Source organism: Dermacentor variabilis, chromosome 4 (genome assembly GCF_050947875.1).
Source record: "Dermacentor variabilis isolate Ectoservices chromosome 4, ASM5094787v1, whole genome shotgun sequence".
NCBI lineage: Eukaryota > Metazoa > Arthropoda > Arachnida > Ixodida > Ixodidae > Dermacentor > Dermacentor variabilis.
Window position 1 is genome coordinate 132,283,087 of NC_134571.1, and position 22,272 is coordinate 132,305,358.

Sequence of the window (22,272 nt, forward strand, 5' to 3'; positions counted from 1 at the left end):
GTCGTCGTTACCCCTTCTTCGCTCCGACCATGGGATCTAACTCGCTTGGGGCCAAGGGATGTGTTCGGGGTCGCAATGCCGTCGTGGCCATAGCATTGTCGTCATTCGAGCTTTGTCATCGGACTCTCGTCACGCCTTCGTCACACAGTCGTCTTCATGCCGTCGCGCTCACGCTCTCGTTATATCAATGCCATCCCTTCAGTAACTTCGTCCAATCATTGCCATGCCATAATTCTCATGCGAGCGTCGTCATAGCACCTTCATCGTACAATCCAGTTCAATCTTTCTTCGTCAATATGTTGCAATCATACTGTCGTCATTCAGTCGTAACTGTGGCGCCCTTATGCTGTCATTGTCAGATGCTATTGTGCCTACATTGTTTATTGTTGGTTTCAGTGCCTGCCAACAGCTCCAAAACCTTGACGATAGGTCACAAGTGCACAAACGAACGTAATAAAACACGAAACCTGAACAGCTTTTCTCTCAATATTCCGTGCTGAAAATTGGTATACAGAGCGGGAAGTTGTTAAAGAAACTTGAAAGATGTGCTTGCGGAACTGAATTACGTTAAGCATCCTGTGCGCCACTTTAACACAGAAACTGAATTGAAAATGTCTGTCAGCTGGACTGCCATTGTGTGTTGTGAGGGAACATGGAGAAAGATTAGACTAAAACTCATCCAAACACCTCCTGCCGTTCAAGGACGGAAACCGAAGCTGCAATGATACTAGTAACACATGACCAACATCAGGCCACGTTCCAGTCGTCGCAATGACTTTAGATCACGCGAGAGTCTCCTGTCACGCAAACAAAACATGCTTAAGTCAACTAACAGGCTTGATTACTTATAGTATCGGCACCGACGGATATGTCTGTCATAGGAACTGCGAACTGTGGGCGCTTGACGGTTTTTGTTAAGTAACATTGACGAGTACTAACCGAACTCCACTTGATAGCAGCGAACTCTAATCGTGGTCTGACTGGTGGGCAGAACAACGTTTTAAACAATCGCGATGCCAAAACTTTGTAAATCTAAATATTAAGAATGACTGCCTCATGGCATGACTCACTATAAAGAATTCACGAAGGCATGCAAGTAATCATGGCTCTACACAAAGCTCAAGGTCATGCACATTAGTGCACGACGAATACTATTAACCGACAAAGTGTAATTAAAATTAATCTGCAGTTGCTTTCTGGGGAAAGACGGCGCATTGATATTATTGGCGTTACTTTCGAGTCTGTTAGTAACAGACCACTGATGACTAAAAGAAATGCCCTGTGATAACATTTATTTACGCACACTATTCTTCGAAACGATTTTAAATCCCAAGCAAACATCTCATCTTGTGACTAAATTACAGAACAGAGCAAATTGTGACCCACACTAAAAACTAGAGTGTCCTTAATTGACGCCGTAAGGTACTCCCGGCAAATATGTAGAAAGGTTGGAGACTCATCGAAATATTTGACCAAATTTGCTCAACTAGAAAGGTAGCTTTCGAACGATCGTCAGACTGTCGTCATGATGCCATCGTGGCCATGCCATCAGCGTCGCTCCAGTACACCATTCAACTCTCGTCATGCTGCCGCCGTCATACAGGTTTAATGTTAGGACAATCAACACGCGATTGTCATATGTTATTCACCGTCATCCCTCTGTCCTCATGGCATTGTCTCGCCATCTTCGTCACTGCCTCGTTCTCATACAGTCGTCGTCTTGCATTGATCGTCATACCACTGTCGTCATTCCATGTTCCTCACGCTGTCGTTTAACAACGTCATCATTTCAGTATCGTGAACCCATTGTCGTCATGCCATCGTCGCCATACCATCGTCGTCGTTCCATCGACGTCATTCGCTGTTCATCATGCAATCGTAGCCATGCTGCTGTCATTCAATCGTGAATAGGCCATCGTTGTCATGTCATCGTCGTCACACAGAGGCTGTCATGCCACCGTTCTCATATCGTCGTCATCATTCTGTCTTGGTCAGGTGATCGTCGTCATTCTTAAGTCTGCATTGGGTTGTCATACCGTCGTTGTGTCACCAGCGTCGTCTCACTGGTCTCATCTCGCTTTCGCCACACCGTCTTCGTTATGCCATTGTCATAATTCAGAAATCAACATGTCCTTGTCCTCATAACATCGTCGTTTCATTGATATAACTGCGACATTCTCAATCAATCTTCTCTCCTTCAGCGCCATACAGTGGCAGGTATGCCTCCTTGCTCATGGTTCACTTTGACAAGCGAGTGCCATAACCAGCGCCTGTTATATTTAGAAAAAAGTCGCAGTTCCACCCAAAAGGCGAAATATCGATTGCGAGAGCAAGTTAATGCATAGTTTTACGATGTAAAGATAGCAGTATTATTGGTCGCGTTCACTTGGAAACAATCTCTTACTACGTCAATAAATAAGCACGGTGCCAGCGCGCAAACAAACGTGAGCAGATCACACGTGATGAGCGCGCACACTCGTTGTCAGAACGCTGTTGTATGCAAATGCGGCAGCAGCGGCGAGCGAAGTGACTTTAGCTCTGCGTATAGCTTTAACTCAAACAGCGGCGATAACACAGCACGCACAAAGACATGAGCCATCCGCAAATCTCTTTCAATATACGGCGCGTGCGACCACGCGCGGCCTTGCAAAGTACGCACTTCTTGGCGGAGTCGAAGCCTTCCCCGTACCTACCGCGCGGCCTGCCCGTTTTCTTCCATATATAGCACGTGAGATTGAGCCGCGATCGTAAATTTACCTTGCGCTACGCCGCGAAATGCGCAGTTCCTACCGGAACGCATCACCTGCCCCCTTTCTCCTTCTCATGCGCTCACAGCCTTTCCCGCGGCACAAGAAGGCGCGTTTGCTCTCCGTTTTCTTCCTTCGCGCCAACATGATTGAGCCGTGATCGTGGGCTTCCCATGCGTGCTTTAAGTCGCACTTGAGGCATACGACGCACAGCGACGGTGTTATCACCCGTGGACTTTATACGTAACAGCACAGCAGCGACAGAAATGCGCCTGTAGCATCCATAGATATATTGCTACCGCAATAAAATAACGTAAGTGCTGGTCACAGCAACGTTGGGCCATATAGCAAAACCCCCATTTCGCGGAATTGCCACTACGCGTGGTAATTAAGCCGGACTTAAGAAATATGACATGGAGCTGCATTGATCGATTGCTATTCGCATGACCGCTGGTGTTCATCGTCATATACATTCAGCCATAACCTTTTTTTAAATATTTTAGCACCACAAGGCTTGTAGGCCGTGATAAATGGAAATATCTATACGGCTCGTGTTTTTGTGACTGCTTTCTCAGGATGTGCGAAGTGCTTCATCCCTCAGGAGCTTCTAATCGTTAGTCACTTTAATTCGTACGACAGCTGGGCAAGCAGAACTTTCTGCTAGAACACTGTTGGCTCAAGCTAAGACGGCACCGATACCGTGACCACTGGCATCGGTACGCACCTGTGTAGGAAAGGACGGGTCAAAGTGGGCCAGTATAGGTGGCGTAGTGAGAATGTTGGTGAGGTGGGTAAACGCGGCAGTTTGAGTGGGGGCCCATATAAACGGCACGTCCTTCTTCAGAAGATCATTAAGAGGTCGGGGAATCGCTGCCAATTTTTTAACGAAGTGTCGGAAGTGGGAGCAGAGTCCTAGAAAACTTCGGACGTCTTTAACAGACTGAGGCATAGGAAAAGACCTGATAGTACGAATTTTCTCCAGTTCTGGTTGAATACCGGAAGGCTAGACGATGTGGCCCAGCTCTGTAATCTGCCAACGACCGAAGTGGCACTTCGAGGAACTTAGTTGGAGCCCAGCCTCACGCAAGACTTGAAGAATAGCTGATAAGCGCTCAAGGTGCGTATCAAATGTAGGCGAAAATACGAGAACGGTCGTCTAAGTAGCAGAGGCATGTTGACTATTTGAACCCTTGAAGCAAAGTGTCCATCATATGTTCGAACGCTGCTGGAGCGTTGCATAGACGGAACAGCACAACTTTGAATTGATATAGGTCATCTGGAGTGACGAACGCGCTTTTATATTGGTCTTCTTCATCCACACAAATCTGCCAATAACCAATCCGCATATCTATTGGTGAGAGGTAGTTGGCACCGTGGAGTCAATCGAGGGCGTCGTCAAAGCGAGGCAAGGGGTAAACGTCTTTATTGGTAATGCGGTTTAGATGACGATAAGCTACGAAGAAACGTCATGTGCCATCGTTCTTTTTAGCAGGCACCACGGGCGACGCCCAAGGGCTCGATGAAGGTTAAACAATGCCTTTGGCGAGCATCTTGTTCATCTTGAATAACCTGACGCTCCCAAACAGAAAATCGATATGGCCGGCGATGAATAGAACTGGCATCATCAGTATTTATGTGATGCTTAACAATGGAAGTCTGGCGCAAGTGGCGATTGCTGAGGTCGAATGTGTCGTGGTAGGAAACCAAAAGGTGCCACAGAGCTACTTTGTTCAGGCAATAGGTCTGCAGTAATCATGGGACGAAATGTTTCGTCAGGGCAAATAGCATCCTTGGACATGGTGAAGAATCTGAGCAAACTGCTACGGAAAATGTCGTAACGTGTCATCTCCGACAGCACATAGCATTTTAACCGATATGCCTTTGGTACAACTTCCTTTGTCAGGCCAAAATTAAGGGCAGGGAGGCATGTCCTGTTATCGGCGACGGTGACGAAGGAGAGGGACACAGTGATATTGCGCATAAAAAGGGCATCAGGAACAGGCCTCGCGATGTAATCACCTTCGGGCACAGGAAAAGATGATAGTAAATGGCCGAAATTCAAGAGTTTATGTGGCAGGCGGACGAAGGCAGTCGTACTAAAGTTGTTCCGCAGTGCGACACGAATATGCCCGAGTAGAGGAAGTTCGAGGCAAAGTGTACCGGCAGAACAGCCGATCAATGCTTAATGCGCCGTAAGAAACTCGAATCGGAGGATTAGGTCATGGGGACAATTGGTCAGCTCTAAAAAGAACAGGAACGTGGTGGCCGACGATACTAATGCGGGAAGCACACATTCCACTGCCGTCAACAGTGCTGCCATCGGCCCCGCATACGGCTTGAGTTGTAGGAGGCGTGAGAACTTTCCTCAGCCGACGATGGAGGTTACAACTCATTATGGACGCCTGAGTTCCATTATCTATTAACGCCGTCAAAGGGACACCGTCGGAGGGAACATCAAGTAAGTTCTGCTTCGTTGGGAGCGTCAGTGGAGGATGTCGACACGACGAAGGTAATGATGCACTACCTCCAGGAGCTGCAATGTCTAGTTTGCCATCTATGATGTTTTATAATTGGAAGGGAACGAAGAGCGGCGTGGCTGGAGCGACGGGGAACGACGGTGCTGAGGTGACGCGAGGGAGGAGGACGACTGACATCGACGGATACGTCAGAGGGAGGAGGCATACAGCGAGGCGAGTAACGGCGCGGGTCAGCATATGAGGGAGGAGACGGCGAGAAGGAGCTCGATTACGGCAACGTCCAGGAGGTGTGGCAGTGGCGAGCGACATGGCCAATGCGGAGGCAACGAAACAAATGGGCTTGTCGTCCGAAGTTCTCCACTCGGAAAGGTTGATGTATGTGGGAGGGGAATACAGATCTCCGTGAGGTGGAGCAGTCGGCACCGGTCGGGTGTCAGTTCGGGAGACGGAGCAGGCAGCAGGCAAATCTAGGTTTGCAAATTCTTGCCGTAGAACTGCCTGAATGAGAAAGTTCGCTGGGGCTGGCTGGTCAATATTGGGTTCAAGGGGGCGTGGATGGAACGGCGCAGGACTTGTAGCCTCGAGTTAGGGACGAACAATACGTGTGACGTGCTCATTTAAGGGTGGTGAAGCGGTGAGGTCGACGAAAGACGGCGTCGCAGCCGTGTTAGGGAGTCGGTAGAACTGTGGAATGAGGCGGCCGCTTTTGCCCAGCTCAAAGCCGCGGCATTCGTTGAAAATGACGGCGATGGCGGACCCATTGTTGAAGACCAGCAAGTTGAAGGCGTCGTCCGCGATCCATTTGAGAACGTGGCCAACTTCGTGAACCTCGACCATTTTCTCGTCTACTTTCTGGCAAAGAGCGAGCACGTCTTGTATGTCCAAGACATGCGATTCAGTAAAAGACTGAACTCGGGGAGCAAGTTCTTTTCTAGTAGAACAGCTGAAGACCGGTGGGATTTCCAAAGAGGTCGAGGAGCTTCTCCTTGAAAGCATGCGCGCTAGAGTTCTCGTCCTCGTGTGTCCGGAACCAGAAACGAGGAGTTCCGCCCTAATAGAATAGGACATTCGCTAGCATAATGATGGCATTCCAGCGGTTGTTTCGGCTAGCACTCACATACAGGTTGAACCTCTCCTAAACGTTTACATCATCTTGGCCGGATAATATACCAGCATCGCGGGGATCGGCAACCGTAATGTACATTGTTGTCGGGGTCGGAGTAGAAAGAGACGAGGTGTTGTCACCGGGATCCATGGCGGCAAGCAGGACGTTGCGGCCGCTGCGGTGCTCTGTGGAGAGGACGGGCAACGGCACCCTCCACCAAAATGTTACGCGAACAAAGGAATAAGACTGGTAACAATTTGCCAAGTATATTTAGGAAAGGTAACTGCAGCGCTGGCCAGTTCAGCCGACAGCTCGAGAGCCAGAGAGCGTTCGTCGCCTTCGTAGGGGCGCCCGCGTGCATCGGCCACAAGAAACACACAATATGCATGTGTCAATAATATCAACAACACTTCACCAAGTACCTTTAAAATAATGATCTTAACTGCAGAATATCACTTGCAATTAAATTAGACGAGTGATTAAAGTATGAACTTTTGAAAGTGGCAGTTCGAATGTTACTTCGTAATGGCAGTTCGATAAAAAACAAGAACAAAACACACTGAGCGCTAGGGTTGTTTCGCCCGTGGTTTTCCCAAGGAGCTTTACATCGATGCTCACTCATTTCAGATGACGTTGTAGAAAATGACCAGAATGCCTTCTCTGATAATATCGTCTGCCACGGGCAATTGCGTTTGCACGCCTGAAAACAAGCTCAGAATATATTTTCCTGCTTCGGTTTTAAGCCTCTGCAGAGGTTGTAGACTCTTGTTTTCATATGCCTCTTTAGACATCTCTAGAATAATGTCGTTGAACAACTCGTGTGCTGCTTTCGTTTGTACTTTTAGATTAAAGTTGGTAGTTTATGATGCTGCATCTATGTTTCATTTCTTGTAGTGGCTCAGCTATGACGCGCCATAAAGCAAAGCAATCAGTCTTGATAGACATGAAACCCACCGTCTTGGATCTAAACGCGAAAACGTAATTAACCATTATTATGACATACAAGTAAAGTGGAAAAAGATTTCCTATGCGTTTTTCAGCTGCGAGACCTAGAAATTTTAGTATTCCCCTGCGGATGAGACTTTCCGAGAACATGATGAGACAGGCGAACCTTGATCACCTTGCGCGGCGTCCTATTAAAAGACTGGAAATCCACGGAACTGCTCGTGCGAATAATTGTTTAAAGTGGGATTTGTCTTATAGAAATATCGTTGCATTAGAAAGGGTGGTAGTGCGGGGTCTCCAAGAATTGTTTGAAGGGAGCGCCAATAATTTTGAGAGGCTGTATGAATTCAGCTTCAATATAAAAGCATTAGTAGGGGCCGTAACAATTATGTCCTATGATCCGACATATGCTTAGGCTCTTCCATACATCCCATTACGTGTCATGCTTATTTATTCTGCCTTGACATACAAATCCAGGAAATTATATGTAACCGTTCGTTCCCATGCACAGGTACGTACATCAGCACCGACCTGAATGTAAATTGAATGGATATATTTATCCTCTCGTTGGAGTAGCTACGGTATGGATGACTTTCTCTAATATTTCCAGCAGACCTAATATTACCCTTGAAACGTCCTACAATGCTACCGAGTCCTTTGTGCTTCTCTATACTTTGGTTGTTTCGACACATGTGTTAACCATATCAACCTTAAAATAAAGCGACGACCACCCGCTATGATAGGTCCCACTTTAGGACGATTAAGGAAGACATTACTTCCACCTGTATTCGAGAAGCGCTAACAAAATCACTCGAACACTGTCTTCACTAGCCAAAAGTCCACACAAAGCGGTTGTTAGACGCATTTAATAATTTTGTCTATAAGATGGCACAACGAGAAGTATGACAGTTACGCGAAGAAGCAATTCAAAAGAAATGTATATAAATATACCGGTGCATGTCACAAGCTATCTGACAAAATGAAGAACGACAGAAGACACAAAGCAAATGTATTTTTACTACTCTATGCAAGGTATTCAGTAAATATTTTACACAAAGAAACATGGCCTGTATGCTTATAGAAACCCTCAAATGATTGAGAAAGCGTAGATCATCAGTAAAATTGAATCCGCGATAAACTGTATTAAACTTTGCATGCATAGAACCGACAGGAGTGTGTTTTATGATAAAATCAGGCAACATTAGGCTCCATAAAGTTAGTATGGGAATCATTTACGATATTATTGCAAATAGTGTGCTCGCACACCTTGCTGTAAACGACGGAAACTAAGCGAGAACTGGAAAATCTAGAACCTGCTTACATAAGTGGAGTTGGCAATAGGTGCGTTAGTGCAGAATTTCTCGCTTTCCGGAACAAAGAATATTGCTAGTTAACAAAAAATGGCGATATTTTCTGTACGCATTCGCGGGTTTTGTATTTTATTTGGTGCCTTGTTTTGTTCCCAAACATAGAATAAATGCGCTGTTTCTGTTTCTTGAAAATTTCAGTTGATAGCAAATGCTCTGTTGGTAATCTCCTTAATTTTTTCGGTACCACTTTTTCCTGGTGTTTTAAGCATCAAGATGGGCGGTGTATACTGGTTTGTGGCTTAAAAGAAATTCCTATTTTGGCTTTTGCTTATTTTCTTGTTTATTCATTATTCTATGTGCTTCAGAGAGCAGAAATGTTTTGAGAGGGACTAGCTTTTATTGTGACATCGATTTGATGGCGCCACTTCTGAAAACTAATGCAACACAGGCAGCTTAGAGGAAAAGGTGATGCTTTAGCGCTGCCTGGTTTAAATAGTTCATTTTCAAGCTGCGCATACTTTTAGTACATAATTAATTAGCTATCGTTTCATAATCGCTGCGGAATTTCACAAAAAAATTTATTTTTCTGGAACAGTTGCCTAAACTAATGACAGTTATATTTTGTTGATACCCGCAGCATTTTTAGTCCTACCAGAGCGGGCAGTGTTTTCTGTGCAGTTTACATAATACAAGGGCTTCTAACAGAACATAGCTACGGTTCAAGTTTTCAATGGGTAATGAACGTGCGAGACAGGGTAAGAGCTAGGAAAAATGTACTCACAGATATTCGTAAGCACACCGGCGTCAACAGCCACGCGTGTCAGAGTGGCGAGTACGACAGCGACTGTGCAGCCCCTCATGATGGTTTGTTTTAGCGGAAACGGCATCCAAAAGGCAGCCTCCCCTCCTGTGCACTTTCCTTGCAGGTGCAGGCACAGCAGCAGTAGTCTGCAAAGAGTTGTTTCGCGCAGTGGGAAACACAATACCTGCAAGATTATTTTGGAACGTCGAGCTCCGCATGTATCCTATGTATGCACTACCTGCTCGAGGCATGGGTTGCTTATATTAAGCTCGAAAGTGTCACAACGTAGCAAAACAATTGGGTGCTATCCTATACAAAATAAAGTCTTGAAAACAGTATGTGTCGTGTTGTGTCGAATTGTTACGCCTCCTTAGTTTAAGTGCGTCATTGTAGCACGTGCTTCTAGTTTAAACTTTTCCAGTATGTACTGGCGAGCAACAGAACAACTAGTAGAGATTTTGGAACCAGTTGAGAAGTAGCCGTAAATTTGCTCAGAACAATGTATGGGCACTTTGCTGAGAAGGTAAGATAACCGGCGGTCATCAAGTGTTACGGACTAGATTCGAAGAGAATGGAAGCATAGAAGGGGGGCGGCAGAAATTTAGGTGGACGGATCAGATTAAGAAATTTGCAGGGAATCATGGCCACATTTAGCACATGACCACGGTAGTTGGAGAAGTATGGGAGAGGCCTTTGCCGTGCAGTAGGCGCAGCCAGGCTGTGGATGATGATGATGATAATGACTTTGCTCAGCTAAACTGCGATAGGCGACAGCCTATCTATGAATGCGTCTGTTGCTGTTGTGTGAACTTTTCTGCAAACGGACGCCGCCGTGGCCACGAGCATTGGATGCAATCACAGCCATATGGCTGCAAGGTTCGTCGCCCATGTGCACGCACCCTCACGCGCCTGTCCGCGCTCTCCCAGGCGCCCACTCGCACAGCGCTACTGGCATGGCGCCTCTTCTCCTTGCTCCCCTCGCCGGTGGTCACCGCTTTCCTGCGTCCACCACGGCCTGCGCCCGGACACTCATGAGCCACTAAAGTCTTACACCTTAATACACACTCTTACTCAGTAAATGGTGGCGGCACATAAAGTAGAAGCCCTGTGAGAATGCCTATTAGGTTTCCTGGACTAGTAAAATATCACCTGAAGACTGCAGGGAACAAACCAGTGGACAATTATATGTGTTACCATGTCCCCATTGAGTATCTTCCTCTGTCAAATAAAGCGGATACATTGGTCTCTTTCAAATGCCACTGTTTAAAATGGGGCGCACAGTATAATTGCACTCGCTGTCACTTGAATTTTCACAATATATGTGCATTTCCGCAGTACAATGAGTTGCCTTCCATTTTGGAGATAGTCTCTGACGGGATGACGAATAGAACCTGCAAACTATTGCACAGCCACAGAAAGCCAGACCACAGTTGTTGAAGTAAAGTACATCTAATAAATACAAGCGCCATTGCAGTCCTCGACTGAGACCCGTGCCGTCAGTCCCTTTAATCGCACAAAATTCAGGTGTTAATGATGGCAGAGGCTGCAGGAAAATACTTCGCGTTTTTCTGAACAATATGGAAGCTCCTTCAAGCCGCGATAATGTAGGCGTTGATCCCACTAGCGCTTGTTTTAGAGCGAAGTCGTATATGACTGGGATCCCGAAATTTCTTCGTCTCCCCCCAGTCGACCGAAAAACATTTCGCGGATCGATGCGAAACGCGCATATCTACGTTGGAGGCACGCCTGCGCGGTACACCCCATTGTTCGTTCGAATAAACGAAAGCACCAAAGAATTGTCAAAACCACGTGGTCGATGACGAGGTGCGTCCGAACAAGGCGAAGCATGAAGCGTTATGCGCATGCGTTTCGCGCTGAAGATTACGGTTGCACTAGCGGCAGTTGCCAGGAAGCGGCAACTGTACCGTACAAAGCAGGTAGTGGCGTAATTACACTTTCATATGTAAAAGAAGAACCCCCTAGAAATTGATTTCACTTTTGTCGTCTGAAAACATCACGAATATGTGCCTACAGTACGCTATGCTAAGGAAACCTTATTATTTTCTTGGCTAACTGGACTGTCCAAAATTGCTGACCGGAATTCCTCTGGGATCACAAACTCGCTGCTGCCTCAACGCTGATGCAAAATGCATATAAAAGATTTGCCAGTTAAATACAAGGTAAGTTGTCGGCCTGAGCCTGCTACTCTTTTGACTCTTCGGCCGACTCTCTGGAGAGAAGATGGCAAGTCTCTTGCCAACTGCATTTCTCAATCGTCGCCAAATATACCGACGACTGGACGTTTGTTTCTCCTTTTTGTAGAATTTCTTGCGGCCTAGACCATGGGCCGCGGAACATTGCTGGATTTGGGCCCTTTCTTTCTCTGATTTTTTTTCGCTGTACGATTGTTTCAATTACGACCGCAGAATACATTCGCGGAAAGCGAGATATAGAGAGATAGCCTAAAGAGATAAATGCGTAGAACTTGTAAAAAAATGTTTGCATATGGCTAGGCTAATTTGGTGGCACGAAGAAACTGTACATTGGTGCATATGAGCTCAACACACGTAGTTGTTGCGAAAAATAGTTGTTCTTGAGTGCATTTCAACCAATGCCATGAGGAAGTCGTTGGCACTGGTTTTTCTGCCGCAGAGGCTCCTCTGCACCATGCCACGTTATGTGTTGTTCAACATTTTCTTCAAACATTCGGTCTAAAGGCGGTTTGTTCAATTTCGCCTTATGACTATACAAATAATAATAATACAAATACCTTTATTTTAACATCAGGGATGTTAGGGGTGCACCCAAAAAGCCTTTGACTGGCTTGACACAGGGGCGCACCCCCGTACATAAAAACCGGCAGCAACATAACACGGCCAGAACAATAAAAAAAGACTACAGTGCATAGGTAAACATCATATTCAATAAAAATTAGTGACCATCCTCTTGCAACGACAAATAAGCGAAGCCGGCAAAATTAACACGAAACGCTCAGAAACACTGAAGAATGCAAAACGAAGAATAACAATAAGAAAAGCAAAAGGGAGAAAGGAGGCGCAAACTTGCACTAAAAAAAAAACCATCTGGCGCGATGTCTTACCTGGCTTATAAATTCCACGGGTTGTTCTTTCTGTGTGCATTTTGCGATAATTTCGTTGACTTTGATCTGCTGTGCCAGTTCAGGAGCTATATTTTTTTCAGTTCTTCAATTATTTTCGCTCTTATATGCTCACTGACCTAGAGAGGCAAAGCAGAAGAGTGGGTCTAAAAATTAACCTGCAGAAAACTAAAGTAATGTTTAACAGTCTCGGAAGAGAACAGCAATTTACAATAGGTAGCGAGGCACTGGAAGTGGTAAGGGAATACATCTACTTAGGGCAGCTAGTGACGGCGGATCCGGATCACGAGACAGAAATAATCAGAAGGATAAGAATGGGCTGGGGTGCGTTTGGCAGGCATTCTCAGATCATGAACAGCAGGTTGCCATTATCCCTCAAGAGAAAAGTGTATAATAGCTGTGTCTTACCAGTACTCACCTATGGGGCAGAAACCTGGAGGCTTACGAAAAGGGTTCTACTCAAATTAAGGACGACGCAACGAGCTATGGAAAGAATAATGATAGGTGTAACGTTAAGGGATAAGAAAAGAGCAGATTGGGTGAGGGAACAAACGCGAGTTAATGACATCTTAGTGGAAATCAAGAAAAAGAAATGGGCATGGGCAGGACATGTAATGAGGAGGGAAGATAACCGATGGTCATTAAGGGTTACGGACTGGATTCCAAGGGAAGGGAAGCGTAGCAGGGGGCGGCAGAAAGTTAGGTGGGCGGATGAGATTAAGAAGTTTGCAGGGACGGCATGGCCACAATTAGTACATGACCGGGGTAGTTGGAGAAGTATGGGAGAGGCCTTTGCCCTGCAGTGGGCGTAACAAGGCTGATGATGATGATGATGATGATGATGATGATGATGATGAGGAGCTGCGAGACTTCAGCTTCACATCTGCAATTATAATAATAATGATATCTTATTCGTATTCAAGCATTATATCCACTCCTTTTTGAAGGATTTTCTTTCCACTTCCTTCATATTCCCTAAGCTTTCGAAATTGAGCGGCAATTTCTACAGGCATAAATTGAGCACACCGAGCGAGGGTCTTCCTATCACATAAGCTGCTCAATTTCCAGTTTAAGTGTCATCTCTTCTTTCCAGAGAAGGGCGGCCCTTTCCATGAGGGAGTTCATGACTTGGCCCGGCATCCCTCAAGTTTTCATTAAATGACACCGGGTCACTCGATGGTCTAATGAGCGGTCTGTACCTCATCGCAAATAGCTACTTCTAATCAAGCTCCGCCGAGCTAGCGCTGATAGTCCGGGAGAGGTTTCCCAAAGGCACAACGGGCTCCAGGTCAGCACAGCTCCTTGTTCTCAGGAAACTGCTTGTTTTGGCACCAGATCCACGAGACCAACAAGTACGTTCGACACACTTGAATTTCCGCTCTATCGTCTCATGTCTGGTTTGATAATTCCCAATATTTATTGTGATAGAAATTACGTGGACACTCCCGGCACATTTTTGCCGCCGCCGTGATGTTTCGTATACATTTCAAGGGCGACAACATCGTCGCCACGCCTCGTATGGGGCAGCCGATGATCGCGGCTCAATCCGGTGTGCGCGACGGAAGAAAGCGAAGAACACACGTGTCTTCTATCGCTCGAAAGGCGGGGAGCGGATGGGCAGGAGTGTGAGGGGCGGCATTGTGCTGCGGCAGCAACTGCGCATTTGTCAACCGGGCCCAAAGGAAACTTTCGAAAGCGGCACCATCTGGCGCGCGATAACTTGAGGAAAGCGGGAAGGCCGAGCGCCTTCGACTTCGCCGACAAGTGCGCGCTTTACACGACCGCGCCTACCTCATCACGAAAGGAAGCTGGTCGCGGCTCATGCCTTGGTGCGCGCTTTGTTCTCCGAATTTTTGCGTAAAAGGGATAGACCGTACGAAGGTCACTTCGCTCGCTGCTGCAGACGTCTTTGCTCACACCAGCGTTTTGACAGCGAGTGTCCGCGCTCATCAAGTGTGATGTGTTTACGATTGCTTGCGCACGATGACATCATGCTTGCTCTTTCACTTAGTAACTGAATGTTGCGAAGGTTATACGGCCGATAAAATGATTATCCTTACTTAGTATAGATGTTAGACGTAATAGTTCTGAGGAAACCCGCAAGTTGGAGAAAAGTAGTTAATTAAGGGAAAATGAGACATCGACCCAGTCGTAGGAATTCCTTGAAAGGAAACCCATACTAGTTCCTCGAAAGAAAGGCCTCGCCGTTGAAGGAAATTCGTCCTGGTCCGGTATCCGAACCCGAGACCACTGCCTCTCTGAGGCAGCCGAATGAATGAAACCTCGTTTATTTCCACATTAGAATGCGCTGAAGGCGCTGCGATGGAAAGAGAGGGATTAATATTGCAAAAGAGGAAGGGTGAGGCTGCCTCCGTTTTACTAACGAACGCCCTGGAGGCAGCAAAGTGGGAGCCGCATGATTTCTGTCGCTGTCCTGGAGCCGATCACCGACCGGTGGTGCCGCCGGGTCCTGGAGGAACAAAAGTAGTGCGCGCCGGTGTTGGATGGCATGGTCCGGAGACGTGGTATGAGGGTAGGCCAAAGTCCAGGGGGCAGAATGCCAGGGTTGAAGCTTCATGGTGGCCAGAGCACGAAGCCTAGATGGGAGGTAGAGGGGCACTCCGAACACAGGTAGTTGAGATTAGCACAACATTTGCACGTGGAACAGAACGCACTTATGGGTGGTGGTGTGCCACTGTGATGTGTGGTGCGCGACGTGGTGCGGGGCTCGGGACGGTCGAGAGCAGACGACGCGGAGTGCACGCGCGCCGAGCTGGAAGGAGGAAAAACGACGACGCCGAAGAGCGCCCGGCACGTGAACGCGCAGCGCAGGAAAGACAACAAAAGGAAAAAAGCAACCAATGAGAAAAGACCACGGGGCGTCGGGCAGCCAATCAGTAAATGCCAAATCGGCCAGACCACGACAAAAAGCGTGGTGCGCTGGCAGAACGGGGGCGACACGCAAAAGGACACGCAGGGAGACGCCGGGGAGACGCCAGGAGAGTCCCAGGAAACGACGGCAGGAGGAGGTCAACCACCGGAGCGGGCGTTGAAGACGGGCCGTCGGGTTCCGGACCCGAGCCCACCAGGACTTCACCCGCCCGGGACCTCCTGCCAACCTGTTCCTGTGCGTCGCCCGTCTACCTGAGCGTGCCGTCGGCTCCTCAAGGCCGGTGAGCTTTTGCGCCAGTGGGCAGGACGGGAACAGTCGGGCTTCGGGCCCGAGTTCTACGCCAGCTGCCCGGCCAGAACGCCACCCCCGTCTGCCGTGCCGCCTGCTGCCCGAGGCCGGCGTTCGAGCTTCCGTGGGCGAGAGGGGAGCAGTCGGGCTACGGGCCCGAGCTCTCTGCCCGGCCAGAACGCCGACGCCGTCCACTCCTGCCACAAAGCCGCCAGCGTTACCTCGCCTCGCCAGAGCTGGCGCGCTCCCGGCGCCCGGTTGGTCAACCTACGACACGACCTTTGGTGAGGCCGGCGCCACTCTTTCTGCCAGCTTGTCGCCGCGTTGCCGCGTCGAGACTGCGACGTGTCCCCGCCCTCGTGGCAAGCCCGGACTCGCACCCTCGTTAAAGCCCTAAGTGTGTTCTTTACCGCAATGTTTTCTTGAATGTTTATTGTATGCATGCTTTCTATTTTCTTTCTGTTTGCTTTATTCTTTTTTTTTTGTTTGATTAAAAGTCTTTGTGTGTGCGTCCAAACCAACGGCTTTGTCCACAATTGGGTTCTCGGAGGCTCCGCCAAAGAGAACCGTTAAAACATTGAGAACACGAACCTTTGCCCCCATAAGTGGGTCATCACAACCACCCCTGTCCAAACGGTTCAGCTAGTGAAGTGTAAGGAGGGTGCCTGTCTGAATTCTCTGAAGCAAGACTGACTCCAGCAGTGTGAATACTCTCGGCAGAAGGGACGGTATAGTGAGTGGGTTGTGGATGGCGAGTGGAAAGTTATGGGAAGGTGACGAAAAATTCGAGTTGTTGACAAATTCGACTTCGTCCTGTCATGTGCTAGACGCCTAGTTAGCTAAGATGGTAGAGCGGCTGCCAAGGAAAGACAATGGTCCGGGTTCGATTCCCAGGATCAGGACGAATTTTTCTTTAACCGCGAGGCTTTTCTTTCGAGGAACCCGTGTGGGTTTCTTTTTATCAATTGCTGCAATTGGGTGGATGTCTTATTTTCCCTTTAATTATTCTATATGTCTACTAATTTCCTATTGCAATCGATACTTGGCCTTTCGGGAGAAACTGTGGCTTTTACGAGACCTTATAAAAAGCGTAGGTAAGATTGCTTAACACTGAGACGTCAACAGTCACTTCTCCTAATGGTCTAATATTTTGATGATGATTATAGTAGAGGTTGCAGGAAAATGCACAGACTTCTTTTTTTTTCAGAACAATATTTAATATATGGGACCAAAACTTAGTAAGACAAACTGTGTAAACGCGGAGTAAACCAGGGAGGTTCTATTACCCGAAGACGTTCGTGAATTCAAGCCTGGATCTGACAGCCCCCGGAAATTAAAAAATAGCTGTTCCTTGATATGTTCTTGGGGCAGAGAAGTTGCTCAATGAGATGCAATTCCACGTGTTCTGCGAGATCAGCCTAGCTGCGTGCGCAGATGAGATTCAAGCCGTGACGGACGTGCCATAAGTACCTCTGCTTGTGATCACAAAGTGACATTGGCTCCTAAAAGCAGAACGACACTATCGCCTTTGGACTATAAAGGTGCGTTGGTTGGCGCACGACTGCTGTTCTAATAGTTTCATGTACTAGCCTTCATCTTCAGAATGCTATGTGGACCGACAATACGACGGTATTTTCCTGGAACTAAGATGACTGCACAAAACAGAAGCTCTTAGCGGCCAATCGGATCTGTTAGATAACATAGTCGCGGCAGGGATACTGTCGCTGATTGAGGAATTCATCTGGTTTGCTGATCCATGGTATGGCTCATAACAAAGTGACTTCTCGTGTGGCATGGTGCTAACCGGTTAGACGAACCAATAGAAAAGTGCCCTTTCCAGCAGTTCACACTTCATCCATCGCGAAAGAAATTGAGTGCGGCAGTCCATGCAACCACGGCAACGAGAATTTTCAGTCTAATCAAAGACATTTAGCGTTTCATCCGGGTTCAGCGCCATTCAAAGCGTGGGTATTAAGACTTACGGACCACTGCCTACACCTGACAACAGATATTCGACACCTGACAGCAACAGAAGTACTACATGTCGAGCACTATTTGGTTAAGTGCACCCAACATCACGACTTTTGACAGAACTTAACTTTATAGCACGATGATGACCAGTGGAATCCGTGCCCCGTATCGTCTATTTTCGCTCATCAATAGACACCCATGGCATTCTCAGCGTCTGTTGATGTTTGCTGCTCGTGGATTTACCGCAACGACAGAATCACCCAATCATAGACTCAGAAAATCACTACCACTCAACGCTGGTAGTTCTGAGAGCGTTTCACCAGCTTCCGCATAGGGGCGTACCCGACCCGCTCACGCCACTGACAGAGTGGTACTGGATCTACAGAGCGCGTATCCTATTAGAGAAGGTGATGCATTGCAGTTATGTGCACAAATAATTTGCCGCACGGTCCAGGAATCACTCCCACAGCAACGCAACCAAGTCACCGGAAGACGGCGACAACACCATTCGAACTTGCTGCTTCCAACGTTACCGTCCCGCTCTTAGCACGGACACAAGGCGAAGATGCAAATTTTAACGTGGCGTTTTTCTCGCGGGCTCTTTCTCCAGTACTTCCCTTCGCGCTTATCTCCACTATGACCCCTTAGGTCATCATAGTCTGCTTTTAACGGCTTGTCGGCCGAAGGGGACCATCTAGTGTTATCTACGCTGGCGATGCGCGGACCTATCGGAAAAATTCACATGTTAGTTGAAGTAGACTGCGGCAGGAAAACTTCATTGAAATTTGCTGTGCCTAATGCCAGTCGGTGGGAGTGAATGGCGGGAGCGGCTGTTCTAATCAGTGAAGACTCCACAGCGTAAAATTCTCGGCAGAGCCTGCCTGAAGTTTGAATAAGACATGCAGCGCTGACCGAAGTCGAAACAGTTATCAAAACCAGGTCTTTCCGAAAGAGAGGAAGCCTGCCCTTTGATGGCAGCCAACCTACTGCATGGACGTCGGCACTCTAGTATACCACACAATACAGTTGAAGTCATAGGTAACTCAAGATGAGCAGATGACACTCGTCGAAAGGCCTAGCGAGTGTTTGTAATGGGCAACATCTGGAAGTGACAAGGAAAGAAATATCAACTGGAATCCCCTTGGAGCCGCGGGACCCCCAACAAAGTTAAAGGTAAGCGATACCGTGGTCGTACATTGTGGCGCCTTACCCCGACAACCATATATAAGGTTATGGAGGTTTTCTGAAGGCCACATGATCACGTCCGCTCCTTCAAAGTGAAGCAACGAGCTGTTTTACTTATAGCCAGACCAATTTACAAACACTAGCCGCTTGAACTGTGTGACAAAATGCGAGTCGCGGCAGGCAATTATGGCTTAATCGCAAGATTGTGCCTGTCAAAGAAAAAGAAACAAACGTGTGGGCGCGATCAGAGAGAAAAAAGATGAGAACTCTTAACCTCCAGCAGGGTACTCGAAGGACAACTCAGTTGACTGAAAACCATTTTGCTTGGCATACCTGCCTGTCTGCGGGTGATATGACATATAACTGGTATGACATCCGCAACGTCGAATGAAAATTGTTGGGAACGTACAGAATTATGTTTGTTTCTGAAGCGTTACAATTTGCATAGTTACGTTATGCGCGCATTGAATAGCAGCCCTGAAGTTTTAGAAGCCAAATAGGCACAAGATTGCACAACAAAGCCGTGATTACAGCACACATTTCAGCGAAAGTTTATTTTTTGAATCAGCAAATGGCAAATAGTGCTTCTCATACACACGGAATTCATCTATTTCAGAGGGGCTCAAACTCTGTGGAACCAAACTCGGCTTTGCATCACATACGAAAGTAAAGAAAGCTGCGGATTTGAGCAATTCTTTCAGTTTATTTATTCCGGAAAGAGACGCCCTCCGATAGTATAAAGCGATGGTACTTACGAATGCCTTCCTATTTGTGGAAGCAGAAGACTTTCTCAGCTGTGGTACAGTCAGCGATGACGCAAACCGCACGTCGAAAATGGGCAGTACGCCAATGTGTAGCAATTCAGAGACGCTAATGAAGCGATAAATAATCTATATAGAATTGAAATGAGTTCGACAGGAATATATTCCTGCCTTTAGACGACAGGGGTGCCTCCATATCTGTGTGATATTGCTTGGAAAATTCGACGTTTAAGCAGAGAACAGTCACACCAGAAGGGCGGAGTTTGATAACGAGGCCTTTATTGCGAAATCAGGGGCAAATGAACAACAGGCTTTCATACTTGCACTTTCCGGTGGCCCACATTTCTAGACACTTCGTAATTTGGGTCATATAGCAGCTTGTTGATGGGCAAGAACAAATTAATTTTTTCACCGCTTGAGTGCAGCCCATTTCTGCTCCATATTGGTCTATCATCACAGAAAGTTTGCAGATGCATTTACCGCACCTTATTTGTATTATTGCACTTTTCTTGGACCTTGGGTTACCGGAGATGCTAGTTCCTAATAAAGATAAAGAGCAGTTATATTGCAGGCTGAATGAAGTATGCATTTCTGAAGTACGTGCCAGCGCCCTAAACATGCCGGGAATTGTGCGTCGGCTACTTAGGACTGTTGAATACAACTGCGAATGAATTTTCGCGCACAGCTCAACATTTTTCGCAACCGACATGGTATTAGCCGGTATTAGGCGAGAATATTTAGTTTAAAAAAAAAACTAATATTTTACAGCAGAAGCTAACATCCTGTTGGCTTCTGCTGTAAAATATTATATGCCCATGGCTGCATCCCGAAGCCAAAGATGTTCTCGCGGTGCACCTGCTGGACGCAAGACGATGTACATCATCCACTTCCTCCGACTTTCTTCTGATGTGATATGCACGTTTCAAGCCCATTGTAACTGACAAGCTTTGGTGAACCGCCATATATCACAAGTTTGGCAACATAGCCACACTAATATAACCATAAAATTTCCGCACCTCCACGTCTAAAAGTATCCTTACAAAATATATACGCATCTGCTTTAATAACAAGCACTAGTTGGTAACACGCCCCACTGCAGCTATTAATGTGTAAGGACGTTATGAAATCCAAAATCTATTTGCAGTCAGCGATATTAAAGAATGCAACCAACGATCACAAAATATTTCTTCTTGCAGATCAACCGTAGTGTTATACATTTTAGAGTCTACTTTCGACTTGAAATGATTTTATAACACTAAGCGACCAAGAAATTGCAAAGAAGAGTGCAACTAGTGCGCTTCCTAAATGTAAAAGAAGAAAATGGGCCAAAAACGCAAAAACGGACCGCCGCTACGAAACATAGGAAGCTCTACAATAACCCGATATGAAGAATCACGGCTTTACCATTTAAGTGTTATACGTGGATGAATGCTGCCGTCAAAACAGGGCAGTAGGCGATACTTACCGTTGTATCCAGTGTCTTGGACTGCGTCTTCGGGGCTGGGAGCTAAATATAGATAAAACATATATATTTTACACGTGTTGCGTGTGAAAAAGTAAACATTTTGTGGCTTAAAGAAAGTTAGACAAACACTAGGAAGGGAAAGGTAAATGCATAGCGGAAACAAGTTAGTATCACACAATATTATGGCGTCCAGAAGACGCAACCTGTTTAGAGACAAAGATATATAGACACGGTTACTTAAAAGGGAGTGTTAGTTACGGAAGCTTTGGTATCGGTGTCGCCGAGCCTATTTCTTACGGAGCACAGAAAACGCAAGGCACTTTATTATGCCAAAATTTTATACCTTAGCAGGCTTTACTCTTTAAAAATAAATGTTTTTACCTATATAATGCACCTAGCCACATAAGCCACGAAATGTTTCCTGATGGCCAAAAATAAATAGCTTGTAATACAAATTGTTTCAGTCAGACAGTTGCATAATTAATGAGTGTTGCTGTTATGGAATACCGTGGTAGTATGGGAGGGGCGTTGCCTCTGCCCGTCAACCATCGTAACAGTTTCTGAAACACACAACGCAACCATCTCCATTAACTCTGATCGGCACCTTGTGCAGCCTAAACTCTTAGTGCAGTTGCAAACTCGCAACACGCTTTTAATAACCCAGACGTGCCGCCGATATTTGTTGACCGCAGACCAAAGACGACGGGCTATGCGCAGCGATTGCGCACTGCCTGCACAATCAGCCTCGTGGGTGCGAAGAAACACGCTAGTACGGAGGGTACTGAGGAATCGGCACAGTATCCTGGTAATAAGCGACCTACTGCACACAATCGTACGAGATAGGGGATAGGCGCCACGTACCACGCGGCCACTAGCAGATACCGCGCACAAAGAATCAGAAATATATATTTTTCTTTTGCTCGCTCATATCATGCATAATTTGTTCGCACACGTCATATCACATGGGGAGCTGTCGCAGTTTTCGTTAGGTCCTTTGACAGACAGGTGAAGTGGGGGTGGTCCAAAAAGTTTTTGACCAATCGCGGAGGGCTGATTGCAGAACTGGAATAGAAAAGTTTGGAATGGTTTTACGTTATAGGGGCCCTCCTTACGGTAATAATGCTTGTCGAAAACGTGACGGGTGATTGCCAAGAGTCAAAACACGGGAGTGTGTTGCTTGCTCCGGCAGAAAGCACAAAAGATAA

The 22,272-nt window shown here is 46.8% G+C and overlaps 1 protein-coding gene across 2 annotated transcripts in view; it reads right to left on the reverse strand.

Moving 5' to 3' along the window:
* Positions 1-22,272, reverse strand: part of LOC142577947 (uncharacterized) — a 94,309-nt gene that overhangs the window by 67,981 nt on the left and 4,056 nt on the right. Inside the window, exons 2-3 of one of the 2 annotated variants that reach the window (XM_075687384.1) lie at positions 21,068-21,109; positions 9,366-9,532 (exon numbers count right to left, since the gene is read on the reverse strand). In XM_075687384.1, the coding sequence (XP_075543499.1) occupies positions 9,366-9,471 (106 nt within the window). In that variant the 5' untranslated portion in view covers positions 9,472-9,532; positions 21,068-21,109. Of the gene's footprint in view, positions 1-9,365; positions 9,597-21,067; positions 21,110-22,272 lie in introns of those variants that run through there. The other variant, XM_075687382.1, reaches the window with a different exon arrangement.